At 40.7% G+C, this 14,930-nt stretch overlaps 1 protein-coding gene across 4 annotated transcripts in view; it reads left to right on the forward strand.

The window, feature by feature from the left end:
* The first annotated feature begins 6,468 nt into the window (after positions 1 to 6,468).
* The window catches only part of mtss1lb (MTSS I-BAR domain containing 2b), a 71,295-nt gene continuing 62,833 nt past the window's right edge, over positions 6,469 to 14,930 (forward strand). For all 4 annotated transcript variants that reach the window (XM_035162443.2, XM_035162707.2, XM_035162616.2 and 1 more), the window contains exon 1: positions 6,469 to 7,089. In XM_035162443.2, coding sequence (XP_035018334.1) covers positions 7,003 to 7,089 — 87 coding nt within the window. In that variant the 5' untranslated portion in view covers positions 6,469 to 7,002. The remainder of the gene's footprint in view (positions 7,090 to 14,930) is intronic.

Here is a 14,930-nt window from a genome sequence, read left to right on the forward strand (position 1 = left end):
ATTGAGTTTCTGTTATTGTGTCCGCCTCTGGTATCTGCCATTTACAAATATATAAAATCTGTAACTATGGTGGATTAAATGTGGTTCTATCTTCTCCTCTCTTCCATTTAAATCTGTTGTGATTATATGTTGCTGACAAATGCAGCAGTATCAAGGGTCACTGCTGCTTTTAGTTCCTCTTTTACTGAAACGAAACACTTCACTGTCGCCAAGTGTTTGCTTATTGGGAAACTGTTGGGTTTCAACCTTGTTGTGTAAAGTGCGTCAGGATCATGTATGTTGTGATTTGGTGCTATACAAATACAACTGAATTGAAAGTTCACTCTTTTTGAAAGAACACTCAGCTGATGATCAATCAATTTGTCAGGAGAACAGCTCACCAGAGACACGAGCAACGAGCAAGCTTTAATTTCATGTACTGCAGAACACAGTGATGGTGCAGAGGATTGTTCACATCTGATTTCAGTGGACAACACTGGTTGCTCAAGTTCTGCTGTTTCCTCAAGAAGAAGAAGAAAAAACGCCTCGTCATCTTGTTTTATGGTCATCTGACATCTGATCCCTGACCCCTCCCATTGGGACATAGGGCCTGAGATTATTTTGTGTGTGTGTGTGTGTGTTTGTCTATATTTTATTGATTTTTTGAAGTGAAGTAAGTACAACCCCTGCAAAAAAGTATGTCAAAATTTGCTCCAAATGTCAGTGATGCACTATTACTGTTTATTTCACAAACATAAATAATAGGGGGAAAAATCTGTAATTGTGGCATGTGGACAATTTGGGGTACATAATCTCAGAACTTCATTACCTTTTTAATTGACTCTTCAGGCAGGTCAAGGGCATTAGGAATTGGCAGCTAGTGGCATTTCTCTGACACTTCAAACCTTGTGGTGACACTGAACAGCCATGGGCTCATTCAAGCAGCTGAATGAGGGTCTGACAAGAGGCCACGATGCCTGTGAAGCAGAATTCTTCCAGATTATTTACAATGATTTCAATGTTATAAAGAAATGGCAGTAAAGGAGGAACTGTGGAAATTACATTACATTACATTACATTACATTTCGCTGATGCTTTTATCCAAAGCAACTTACAATAAGTGCATTCAACCATGAGGGAACAAACCCAGAACAACAAGAATCAAGAAAGTACAATTTCTTCAAAAAAGCAAAACTACAAAGTGCTATAAGTAAGTGCCATTTAAGTGCTACTAAATTGTTAGTTTTAAAGTTTTATTCAAGGTATAGTCGTAAATCCAGACAAGATCTGGTAAACCTAAACTGCATATCTCCCATAAAACTGCAGAGGACCTGCAAGGAGGTTCAGCTGACACAGGCATGGTTCCACTGTGAAGCACTGATACGAACACAGGGTCTACATGGAAGAGTTGTAAGAATGACACTTCATCTGTGACCTCATCACAGATGGATGTCTGATGTTCGTAAAACATCTGGACAACAATGGATAAGCCAGAATCATTTTGGAGTGTGGACAATGAAGAGCTCATCAAAGGTGTTTGCCAACTTTAAAGTATGTGTGTTAAATATTCTCTGGGCTTGTTTGACTGCCAGTGGTGCAGGCAACATACTGTTGGAGGAATATAGGACTACAGTAATTTCAGAATTCAAATGTCATGGAGTAAGTCAAGAAAGGGGAACTGTTCTGCATCAGGACATACCTTAGCACCCACCACAAACTTCTTCAGGACACAATCTCCTGCCATGAACATCATTGAAAATCTACAGTTAGATCTTAAACATGCTGTACAATTCAAGAGAACAAGAAAATGTCTCAGAGCTAGAAGTGATCTACGGGAAGATTAGATTAAAAGTCCAAGACTAAGACTAAAAAGACTCTCAGTTACAAGAAGTAACAGAGCAATGACATTTATTGGTGCCTCATTTGTAACTCCTGTTTGTTGCAGTGGTCGCATTTAGGTCAAAATCAACAACATAGTATGTTGCCCACTTCCTGTAGCTTCAGAGCTGCTCTTTCCTTTAGCACAACATTTCTGGTATAAAATTCTTTCACATAAGGTTAATGGGGGTTACTTGTTCTTCTGAATTGAGAACATAAGCAGCACACAAAGTGGAAAAATACTCTGAAACATCAGTATAGAGTAGTCATATTCACACAGAGCCTCCAAAAAACTGTTAACTTAACTCCTCTGAGAAGCGAATACCTAAATAAATCTAGTGGCATCCAGTGGAGAGATTGCAGATTGCAAACAATTGAATATCTTTTAGCCTCACGCTTCCAAGCATTTGGCCTTCAGGCCGTCTGATTAATCGCTCAACCACTTATTCCATTATGAATGACAATGCAAACAGGTCACAGATGTTACAACGTCAACTCTCATTGTAATGTATCGACACTTACACATGACAGGTACTACAATGAAATGGAAAATTAGAGGTAGATTTGTTTTTCATAGAATGTTTTTCATTCATTTTTTTTCATTAAATTATGTTATGTTTATTTATTTAGTTTATGAGTCATCTGTAGCTTCATGAAATATTGTGAAAAGACACAAGATATGCTATGGTTATGTTAAGTACGAAAATGTATATATAAATTATATATATATATATATAATAACCCAGCAGGTTCATTTCTGTACGACCTGTAATAATAATTTAAAAGGAAAGGAAAAGGGGAAAGAGAAGAAGGAAGAAAAAAGAGTAAAAAAGAAAGAAAAAAGAGAAAAGAAAAGAAATCAAGAAAGGAATTTAATCAAATCTAACTTTATAGCTACAAAGAAGAAAGAACTCAGGTAAAAATGTATGATCCAAGTGTAGATGGAGGTTAGAACATTATTATAGATTTTTGTTTCTGTCCTTTTTAATTGGTTGTGATTGAATTTAGTTTAAATGCGTTGACTTGGTCACAAAAAAAAGGTTGGTTTAATACCAACAGGATAAGAGCTGAGAAAATGTAACTGGTTGGTGTAATGACAGCAAAGAAACAAACTGTCTGACCCTCCAGTATCTTTGTTGCAACAACTTTAAATACAAGCCAGCTCCACGGTGAGAAATACTGTGAGACCTCGCTGAATTGATTTAAACTGGCTGGAATATGTCACTTCACCGTGCACAGCTGTTAATATACCTGCAGTGTTTTCACGACTCTTTAAAGTATGTTTACTTTCTACACTGATCTGATGCAGAACTAAAGGAGGAATTTACAGCTCCTGAACTCGTGCTCTTCTCTTTTCTACCACATCCATGTAAAGCAGCATTCATTTGACTGGGCATCCAGAGAATGTGTGAAAGAACCGAGTGCTGGAAACACAAGACAATGCATGAATTTAAGGACAAACATAAATACACAGTTATGTTTAAGCTTTTACAAGAATGCACTGATGATGTGATATCTATTACACCTTTCTTTTTACCATGGTCGACATGGAGGACCATTGTAGCCACATGAATGGACAAATATGCACATATACATTTTGACATATGGTATTTATACACATACACAGCAGGGGTGCTCACATGGGGGTGTCCTCTCCTGTATCCATATGAGATGTTGCATAAGCTTAGACAAAATCATGTATTTGTGTATGATTTTGTCCCTATATATAGTACATCACAAAGTTTGTCACATGACTGTTCACTGGTGTCCTGGACTCTGTTTTTCTTATCAAGGGCTACTTAAATTTTTGTATCGTCCCTCAAGGGCCACAGTGAATTGTTGGACGCATATATCACACTAACATCTCTCTCTTCATCGATGCATCTGATGTCAAATGGTAGTGATGGTGATGATGTGACATGTAGGTGGTTTTAGCCAAAACCACTTGACCAAACTAATCCTCACTTAAGGTAGTACCCATCTATTGTATATACAGATACACAAAAAAGTCAACCCAAAGTGTCTAGATCACCAACCAGTGGCTTGCAGCTGTATAGGTCCAAAAATTGACGAAGGACCTATGTCCTTGCCTCTTCCATGTTCGTGGATGGGACAAAACAAATTTTTCTCGAGGTGGTTTCTGTCATTTGCGGTGAATCTTATCACACTGATGTATGTGTACATTTTTAAGAAAAGGTTTTGATTTGCCATTTGATGCTATAAAAATGGGGTGAAACTCTGCTCCAAATCTGCAAGATGGTGACATTATTATATTCTGGTTATTTCTGCTTCATTTCTGAATAGTGGGAGGAAGTGGAGACATGTCATCCATCTTTACATACAGTCTGTGGTAGTACCATGCATGGCTTGTAAAGACTGCAACTCCTCCTTTGTATCAAACTTGGCAGTGATTCCACTCACAAAATGAGTAGTTGGTTGATATTTGCTGTTGTTTCATCGCTGCCAAGAGAGTTAATCTGAATTCTTATGTTGAGGTTCTTCTGGGGTTTTTTCATTATCTTTCCTTTTCCTTTCTTTCCAAAATCTTGTGCCAAACTGCCTTTTTAAATAGACCTTGGTTCTTGCAGCTCTGCAGCAGCGAATATGCTCCTTCACAAATGATATCTCTGAATGAGGTTTCAGCTTCTTACCTTTTATCTTGCACAGTACAAAACTCACATGTGTAACATTGTCTTTGTAGAAATGTGGTAAAAGCTACTTTTTTCAGGATACTTGTCAGCAAATAACACAAAGCTTATGTATGTATTTCCTTCACCCGGAATCTGATCTAAACATACACATGGAGGTGACCATCCTGAAGCACATGTTAAAAAAAAAAAAATTCTGTCGTACTTTTGGTATTTCTGATTTATGTGTTTTTTTTAAAAACTGCAAAAAAATGTTCTGGAGCTAACTGATGAACAAATTGATTAAATATTGTAGTGGTAATGGTGATATCTACAACACAACAAAAATATCTGATAGTCAATTGTTGAATTTCGGATTTGAAATATATTTTGAACTGCGGCCAGGCCATTTGTGGCTCTTGAAGCTCGACACATAAGTGGTTTCAGTAAAAATCTAGTATCAAGACAGCGTTCTGAGTCAATCATGTGACAACAACATCGCAGTGCCTGAAACTGATACAAGAGAAAGACCCCTCCTCTCTGTTGCTGTCTAGTTTCCAAGCACATGATCCGTGTGGTCACAAGAATATCCTGAGCACTCTGACCTGTGACCTTTTAAACATCAGTCCAGTTACTTACAATATCACGTTACGTGTAAGTAGAGTACATTCTATTTACGATGCTTTATGTATTTATACACAAATGCATACTACAATATTGTCCACTATTTTATCGTAAAATGTATATTAAAATACGACAAAAAATCCGAAACATTATCCAAACTATAACATTTACCTCTATGATACTAACATAGACACTGAGATAGATCCACATTAAATAAGAAAACCCTGACTGAAAGGGTTTTCACCCATGTGAGAGCTGCCTCAGACAACTGCTTTGTAGTTATGTGGCTTTACACACATTTATATAACAGTCCGCAATGCAGGCATTGTGATAGTAACAGTAGTTGTTTTCACAGGGTCACTCAGTGTATGATTAACAGTCTCACACTCTGGTGGCATTACTAATGTGCAGTGTTTCAACACCTCTTGTCTTATGCACAAAGAATCACACCTAATACAATAAACAGTGAACAAATAGTAACAGAAATATGAATAAAGTTTCAAGTTTGCCATTCCAGCCTGTCACAAGATAAGAACTGTTTTACATTTCGAAAAATCTATAGGTTGGACACAGTGAAAGTAAATCGCTATTGCACAAGGTGGTTTAAACAGAATTTGGATAACTACTTGAACCCTCACCTTGAATAAAAATGATTGCTAAAATAGCAAAGTACTCCATGAAATGAGATTGATGTAGATAGGCTCTGAGCAGTAGGCCTTGGAGCCCACTAGGCAACATTTTGTCAACCACTGTGTCAAAACAAAATGCATATCTGCATCAAAATAAAACACATAAAATAACTTGATGTCTGCAGGGAAGTACTCTGTCTTCTGTGGTTATGACTGTATCTGTTTTATTGTCTCCAGTTTAGGAGCTGGGTGTTCACAGATGAAAGTCATCAGGAAAGAAAACATAGCTGGATTTCAGATTTAGCCAACTGAATGAATGAATGTATAATTTCCCCCATAGACCAACTAGGTGTGTCTTTATAAGAAATGAATTCATTGATCTGTAATGGATCTAATAATAACAGTGCTCACAGGTCACTGAGGGGCTATGACAGTGATATTTATAAAGTGACTCATCAGGGTCAGCAGGACACATTCCTACACACTGGCATACACTCCTCTGGAAGCTAAATCTATTTGGCATTTACCCCCTGCTCATTTTTCTCTGGTGGTCTGCGGTGTGCGTGTAAACGTGTGGTGTCTGGGCGTGCGTGTGGCCATGTGACAGTCCGTCCACAGTGGTCCAGCCTCCTTTTTTGTGTTACACTCCCTTTGCAGTAGCATGGATCGTATTACTGGCTGCTCTCCCTGCACCGCTGAGCCCACCGCCTTTGCACCAATCACAGCCTGCCCTTACATACGCGCACATGCATGCACGGACGCGGACCCTCAGACACGCGCGCACACTGTCATGATCCATCGCTCCGATTCTCCGCAGCCTTCACATGCGTCCCCACCGACTCCGAGTAGCGCTCTCTGCGCCAAGGTGAGCGTGGTCTCTGGGATCCGATGTGAGCGGCTCACCGCCTGACTGACTGACCCGGAGAGAGAGAGAAAGGGAAAGAGCGAGAGAGAGAGAGAGAGAGAGAGAGAGAGAGAGAGAGAGAGAGAGAGAGAGAGAGAGAGAGAGAGAGAGAGAGACCATCTTTCCTCTCTCAAAACCCATCTTCCCTTCGCTTGGGAGAGACCGCAGCGCCAGCCGTTTGTTTCGGCATCTTTCTCTTCTCCTCCTCCTCCTCATCTTCCTCGCTGCGTCTCCTCTTCATCAAGAGGAGGAACCGGACAGCCCCGTCGTGATTTTGTGGAAATACATTTTTTGCAATATTTTTTTCCCTGCTGGGTGTTGGTAGCGCGCAGTCGGTGCGCGCCTCTGCAAATTCCGGTGAATGGTGGATTTGGCAAACATGGAGAGCGTGGAGAAGGAATGCGGGGCCCTCGGGGGTCTGTTCCAGGCGATTGTCAACGACATGAAGGTAAATAAAAACCTTTATTTGTATCGTGTCCCGATTCCATGGTTAAACACATGTGCCTGAGAACAATCTCACTGCTGCCTCGGTCTCATGGGCACGTTTTAAATGTGTGATACACGCACACAATAATGAACTGGTGTTGACTCTGGTTGTCTTTGACATTAAGATACAGTGACGGCACCGTGTTACTGACAGCGATGCGGCGGCCCGGTGGGTTGTTGGGGCGAAACCCGCCCCTCCACCTCCTCCATCCAAAGGATGTTGGCTGCGTTGCGCATGCAAACGTCAGTGCACCCATTATCGGACGCACTTAACATGGCATTCAGCTCCCTTCCACCTTAAAAAACAAGAGGAGCACAGTCGCAGATCTTCCAGTCTGATGTTTTCACTGAGGTTTATCTAGTGTTGCGTTGGCCTGCCTATACAAACCCTGTGCAAGTGATTGGTGCCTAAATAAGCCAGGAGCAATAATAGCTCGGCACATTCCGTTACACAGGCCAACCTATACATGTGGACCTGGGTGGGTAATTGCTTGAGATGCTTCATCATCATCATCATCATCATCATCATCATCATCACCATCATCATCATCATCATCATCATCTTGGTTACTCCCCGAGCTGAAGCCCACAGACATGACCCCTGCATTTTCAGCCTCGCTACACTATCGTTCTCGCCTTTTCTCCGTGGTTACTGTGCGTCTCTGTGAGAGTGCAGCGTCATTGATTTTCTGTCAGGCTGATATGGCAGCAAAACATGAAGGCGTGAGAAGCGGTGCAGCCGTCAGACACCCGGTCTCCCTTCATCCTTGCCTCTCAGTCTGTCTGTCTGTCTGTCTGTCTGCCTGCCTGCCTGCCTGCCTGCCTGTCTGTCTGAACTGGTCTGTCTGAACCGGTCTGTCAAACATTCTGGTGGTGCTCCAGCATGGCACCACCAGGCTTCACAGCAGGTCAGATACATGCACTTGTGCTGCCTCAACATGCTTTGGATGAAAGCTTCCATCATGGTACATGGTTCATGATACAGAGCCCTCTGTGCTGTCAGACACCAGTGCAGCTCTACATGTCTGTCTGTCATTCCAGATCTTCCCCCTCTTTGTCTCTCCGGTCCCAGATATTGTGGCCTGTGCAGCCCCACATCATTGACGATGATACTGCTGCATTAGCAGCAATATCAGTAAATGCTTTGTCCCTTAGTGATGAAATGTTGACACATTTGGTGTGACCCCAGTGGTAGAGGTCATAGTCAGCTGCACTCCTAGTGAACAACAAGGAGAGATTATTGTCTTTCTGTTGTTACAGTGACACATGTGACAGCTCCAGGATACTTTTACAGAACATTATACACAGAGAAAAAACTATGTCCAATCGTAAATGTCCTTTAGAATATAGAAATATATTGATTATTTAATTTCAGTTCATCTTTATCCAGCATTTCATATTATTTAAATTCAATAAAATAAAAAAAATGTATAAACATTTGGCTTCTATAACACTGGCAAATGATTATGGCAGAGTTTTAAAACAAAGAAGTAAAAGATGAAGCAGCGGCAGTAGAAATACTCTGACTTATGGTTGTAGTAGTATGATTGTGCATCAAGAGCACTGGATCCTACATTTCCCACAATGCATCAGAGAGAGCTTTGATTCATTTGTGTTTGGTTAACATGGAGGACTAACAGGATGCACCCTACCGCGCAGATCATAACCAGAGGCCGTTTCAAGGATTGTTTGCTAATGGGAAAATCATTATTCTGCCAAATGCGACCATTTAGGGACGATAACAGACTTGTGGAAATGTTCATCGGCTTGAAAACCATTCAGGTTGGTTGCTTAGCAACATCAGCACCTATGACACAGCATCTGTGATGCTCCTTCACATAGTTCGGGATGCAGGGATAAAGAGCAGGTACTGCGGTACTAGATTTCAGAATCAAATCTGCTTGTTTTTCAAAATATGTATTTGTCAGAGTTTTTCTTTTGGGACAGTAAATTACACCTCAGATGCTTTTCTTCAAACAAGTTGTGTTTTTTTCACGGGTGGGATTTTACACAAGATGTACTCTAGATGAATTGCCCCCCGGAGTACAGAGCAACATGGTGTCACGTTGTAGTTTATAGGAAGCTGTGGTTTCAGCTGACTCTTTAACTTCTCCCAGAACCAACTGACATAATCAGGCTGTCTTATAGGACTTCTATTGATTTGAACAGGTTTTATAAGCAAAACCATCTCAAGAGAACATTCACACGTTGTTATAAAAAACAGTAGTTCTGTTTCTCCTGCTCTGACGCACACAGTGCAGAGTATAACTGAGTATTTGTCAGTGTTCGGAGAATACCACTTTAAAGACTTCTCCCTCCTCTCCGTCTTCATTTATTATTCACTTGGTTTCTAATGGTCCTCATGTTTGTGTTATCCAGTTCACTCTAAAATATATGGGTCACTACAACCTGGGCCAAAGGAAAAAAAACCTGCTGGCCCAGTGTGGAGTGAAGTCTGTCTGGATTGGATGAAAGCCTGAATCCCAGAGGAGACGATGAGTGAACGTCAGTGAGTGGATGAGAATCATTGAGTCAACAGCCTCTGGAACTCACTCTGGCTCAAAATGTGACTTCAGTCAGTGTTTGTAGCTCAACAAGACAAAGCCATTTGACAGAAGAAACAAATGGACCTGAAGTTTCTCTTCTCTGGCTCTTGGAAACAGGCTGGTTATGACAGCTTGGTTTACTCAGCGGATGTGATCAGATAGTTGAGGTTGACAGTTTGAGTGCCGGATATCAGTGCTTGTGAAGTGACTAGTACATTTTTATCAAATCAAACGGTTAGATGACATTGAAGCTCTTATTTTACTGCTGTTTTATTTGATTGCAGAAAGTGACTTTGCATGGATTTAGGAAATAGTGAACTGTATCTTCACGATTTTCTTACAATTCACAGAGAACATGTAAATAGTCTATATATAAACTGATAATGCAAACAATTGTAACCCTTAAGGTTAGTCCAATCGAATAACTTAATGTGAACAGTTTAAAGGGATAGTTCACCAAAACATTTAAATTCACTCATTATCGACTCACTTTGATGATGGAGGGTTCGATGAAGTGTTTAAGTCCACAGAACACTTAAGGAGTTTCAGGGGCAAACAGTGTAAACATGCAACCACTTCTTCAGACGTAATAAAACAACAGGAAAAACATAAAAAGCCTGTTTTAAGCCTAAAAATCCGCTACCAGAAGTAGCTCAGCTAGCGGATGTAACCACACGATGGTGTGTCCGAGGGTCCGTGAACGCACATCGTAGGAAGATATCAGAGGCTAAAAACAGGTGTAAATGATGCAGTTTCGAGTCAAATAGGAATATCGGGACTTGCAGACACTTGTATGACACTACACGAGCAGCATGGAGGCATGTTAAGTTTTTTCAGTTGTTTTATTATGTCTAAAGAAGAGGTCGCAATTGACTTCAATTGTTTTGGATTTGGCTGCAACAACGTTTACCCCTGAGACTCCAGCAATGTTTTGTGGACTCGAACACTTCACCCACCCGTCCATCGGCATAGGGGTGAGTAGATGATGAGTGCATTTTCATTTTTGCTGAACTATCCCTTTAAGTGACACCACAGTTGCTTTTATTCATTTTCTTGTTGTTGTTTATTGGCACGTCTTGTTGGTCACAGTGAGTTTGGAAGTTGACGTGTCTCAATGCAAGTCTAAAAACAAAGTTACGAACATCTAAATACATTCGAACAATTATCTTTGTCTTAACTTTTAATATCATGGTGTCTTTTATTCAATGGCCTAACAGATCATAACAGCAGTTTGAAATTTTGCATTACTAAACTTTCAGGGCATTTGTCCTATCGTCATCACCTATGTGGGCTGCAGCTAGAGCTGGTACTTGGTGTCTTTATGTGTCATGCAGGCTGATGAGTTCACACGAAGAGCCAAACTAAATGTTGCAGTTCAGCAGCAGATTGACTCCAAGCCGTTTAGACAGCAGTATTTCTTCCTCTTATCCCAAAATCTTCCTCTTCCTCATCCTGCTCCTCCCCAGCTCCTCCCTTCCTCTTTCTCTCCAAAGCAGATCTTCTGCCCGAGGCGGCCAGTCGCTCCCTGTGTGTCTGCTCTATGTGTGTCATCTGTGATATGTACAAGCTGCCTATGGTCTCTTTTGTTTTGTATGTACCAATAATCCCAAATCCTTATGGTGTTCAGGTCAAATCGACCCATTTAAGATTATTACAAAAAAAAATTGTGTGTGTGTTTGTGTGCAATTTACGATACATTGCCTCAAGGCGACAACTACATAATGCCACACACAAACAACACACACACACACACACACACACCTCACTCACCCACTCACTCATCACACACACCCAGGTCACAGAGGTTTAACACGATGAGACACAGGGGTCATGTTCTGGGTCAGCTGGCTGTGGACCAATGGATGCTGGTAATGTGTTGTCGACAACAGCAGGAGGATGGAGTAAAGAAGAACATTATTTCCTGGTCCTTGAACAAACAACAGAGAAATCCTTTTAAAGGCATTTTAGTGTGTTTTTAACTAGTCACAGTTCTGCCCCTTCATCTAAAGGGCTGTATAAATCAGTGGCTGCACATTTTGAAAAAGGCTGCTGTGAATAGATTATTTTTTTCCCACCAAAATTGTATGAGCAAAACATATTTTGGTCTTTGTCTCAGGTGTTCAAATATACAGTCGTATTTCATCCTTTTTATATTTCACATTTTTGTTGCCCTTTGATATAGTGCATTTCTTTGACATGGAGATCACGACGTGCTTCCTTATCACCTTCCGCTTGTGTCATCCTCATTTGATGTGGTTGTTTGTTGTTAAGTTGTGGTTGTTTTTCTTATTATTCACAACAGATGCAGTCATTTTATTTTAATGCCGATAATATCCATGTTTTCTATTTTGAGATTAGATGCACAGTCAAATACATCCTGGACAAATTCTGCTAAGGAGTTTACAGTTTTTTTTTAGCCAAACTGTTTATTTGATATTCCTATAAATAGTTATCCACATACTGTATATAAATACTTTTAGAAATGTTGATTCCTCTATAATATTGTTAGGGTTCTACATGACTATGTAAAGTGACTTGAGGTAATAATATATATTTTGATTTGGTGCTTTCAAATAAAATAAATTTTGAATGAATATTTTATTTATTCTCTGCTTCACACCGCAGTGTGTGTAGCCTACCATGAAACACTCATCTGGGTCAGAGTGTGAGAGTTCCACTGTGACATTGAGAAAATGTGTCTTTAAAAACTTTGCAATTCTATGTATTCAAATGTAGAATATATGATTCCGATCACAAACCCTGCACGAAAAAGCAAACTTTCCTGAAGCTTTCTCTGGAGATAGATAAGGTCCAAACTAGACGTAGACTCGAACAGTGCATTTGCAGGTGGTTCAGTTTATATGACTTCTGCTGTCTGTTTACGCTCATATTTTCACACACGTGCAGTCAGTCCTATGGTCTGTGCACATTCTTTGCAGAAATTGGCAGGTGATGGAATTTACATCACAGTGAAAATATAAATCTGCATTTCAGGTTGACCAAATCTTCCTCAAACCTTCTCAGACAGGATAGCATTGGCCTTTGATTATTGATTAATCCCACAATTATTTTCTCAATGAATTGATAAACAGTTTGATTGATCACTCAACTTTTAATTCACCTCTAAATTGCAGTCTTCTTTTCCGTACTGCTGCAAAACACCTAGCTCCATGCTACCACCCTGCCTCACGGGGACGAAATAATCCATGTGATTTTGTCTTGATCCACTGTCGCACCTTGTGGCCTTCATGCAATAAAGGTCACATTAAGTTTGATTTGAGAAAGTCTTTTTCCTGATCCCCTCAAATACCTTCAAGTACAATCTGACTAACTCCAGGTGAAGTGTCAAGTGGCGTTCACTATCAACCTGGCTTTCATTGGGCAACCTTGTTCCTGGAGTTTACATTCAGGCTACATCCACACCACTATGTTTTCATTTGACAATGCATCAACTCTGCTATGGATACGGCAAACAGAGAAGTTTGGAAACGCTGCTGGCCCTGTTTTAGTTAGAAAACTCTGGGGCTGCCTTTTCGTCTGGACAAGCAGAAACTAATCGGTGTTGACGTAGCTTTCCCTGATTCGTCACGTAACTATCACATGACCCCCTCTGGAAGAAAACAAATACAAACTTTGCTGACCCTGTTGTCTTTGCCAGCAGCTGTTGTGCAGTTAAATTCTGCATTTTAAAATTGTTTAACTCCTTACATGCAGAAGAGACAAGTTATTATTAAAGCAATTCCATTGAACACCAGAACAAGCGTGACCATTGTATGTGAGTGGTCCCTTGATATGCGTTTTCAGGCCTGTTAGTATGGATTGGGATAAAACAGAGTTTCAAAACCCTATTTTCAAATGAAAACGTAGTAGTATGGTTGTAGCCTTAGACTTTTAGAAAAGTGAGCTAACATATGACTCAATACACACTGTATAACACATTGAATGGTTTAAGTCATACATTGATTTTAAGAATGAAGTATTGTTCTACAAGAAGGAAGAAAATCTAATCCGTGCTAGGGAACAAAATTGAGGAAGTACAGTGGACACTGTAGCACGAGGCTCATTAAAGTGGTAAGCTGTAAAAACAGCAACATCAGCAAACCAGGAGAAGTGGAAGTAAAGTGGTCAGTGGCCTCACAGAGACTGCCCATTGTTGTCGCCTCCTTTAAAAGCCTGTGACAATGATGCCCTGTGACTCTGGGCCATGCTGCAGAACTGAAGATGCTCTGTCGACGTGTATCATTAGTCCAGTCTGCGGTGTGTTTGTGTCTGTGTGGTCCAGAGGACTCCCACCGTAGCGCTGTTGTTAAAAAACAGAGGCCGGGATGCGTGTCAATAGAAAGCGGATGACAGAGACAGCTCTCATACTCGTGAGTGCTGTATACGTGTATGAAGACTTGACCTGATCCCCCCCAAAAAAGTGGTAGCAGAAGCGTGGTGATGGACTGACTTCTTGCATGGCGAGCTCACCGGATAGTCAGCTGCAGTTACTCTGGAAAAGTGGTGTTATATAAACCTGGGTGGTGTGTCGCAGTTTATATGACAGCTTTCTCTCAGATAGTTTTAGAAAATTGAACACTAGGTTAAAACTCTGCCTGAATTAACTTCCCCCCCTTAAGAGATTGCAATTTTTGCAGCAACATCATTTCAAATGAATTAGTTTCAGTCTTATCTTTTGCTATCAATGTTGTGGTTCTAGGCTTTTGGGGATGCATCCCTTAAACATCCTTGTAATTAAAAAAATTCATCCCGCAAATTAATGTTGAAGGTGAGAGTAGGATTTAGTTTAGAATCAATGTAGTTTCCAGAGAAGCAGATTTGTAAAGTTACAGAGGAGAGAGTGAGTTGAGGACAGGTTTTGATCTTCTCGTAGCTCAAGGTAAATTACCCTCATTGACATGCATGACTTAGTTTTTTATTGATTCAGATGATTTTGACCTTGAAACATTTTCAGGCACAGGAGTAAAAAGGTGCCAGCAGAATCACAGGACACGTAAAGAAGTATCCCCCTCGTTAGGGCTCGTTAAAATCTCGGAAGCCGTCAGGGCCCCGGGGCTCGTTAGGGCCAGAGCTGAATTGTGAGGGCCGGTCGTGGGAGGCGTGGAGGCTGCTGGGAGCCGGCCAAGACAGCCTCTGTCACTGAACCCTTTGTCAGGCCTGTCAAAGCCTTCTCATCACACTCAGCTGTTCACTGTAAAACACACTGATGATTATGAACAGGACAGAAACCGGCCAGAGAATAACAATGAATGTCTCA

This window comes from Hippoglossus stenolepis, chromosome 1 (assembly GCF_022539355.2).
Source record: "Hippoglossus stenolepis isolate QCI-W04-F060 chromosome 1, HSTE1.2, whole genome shotgun sequence".
Taxonomy (NCBI): Eukaryota; Metazoa; Chordata; class Actinopteri; order Pleuronectiformes; family Pleuronectidae; genus Hippoglossus; species Hippoglossus stenolepis.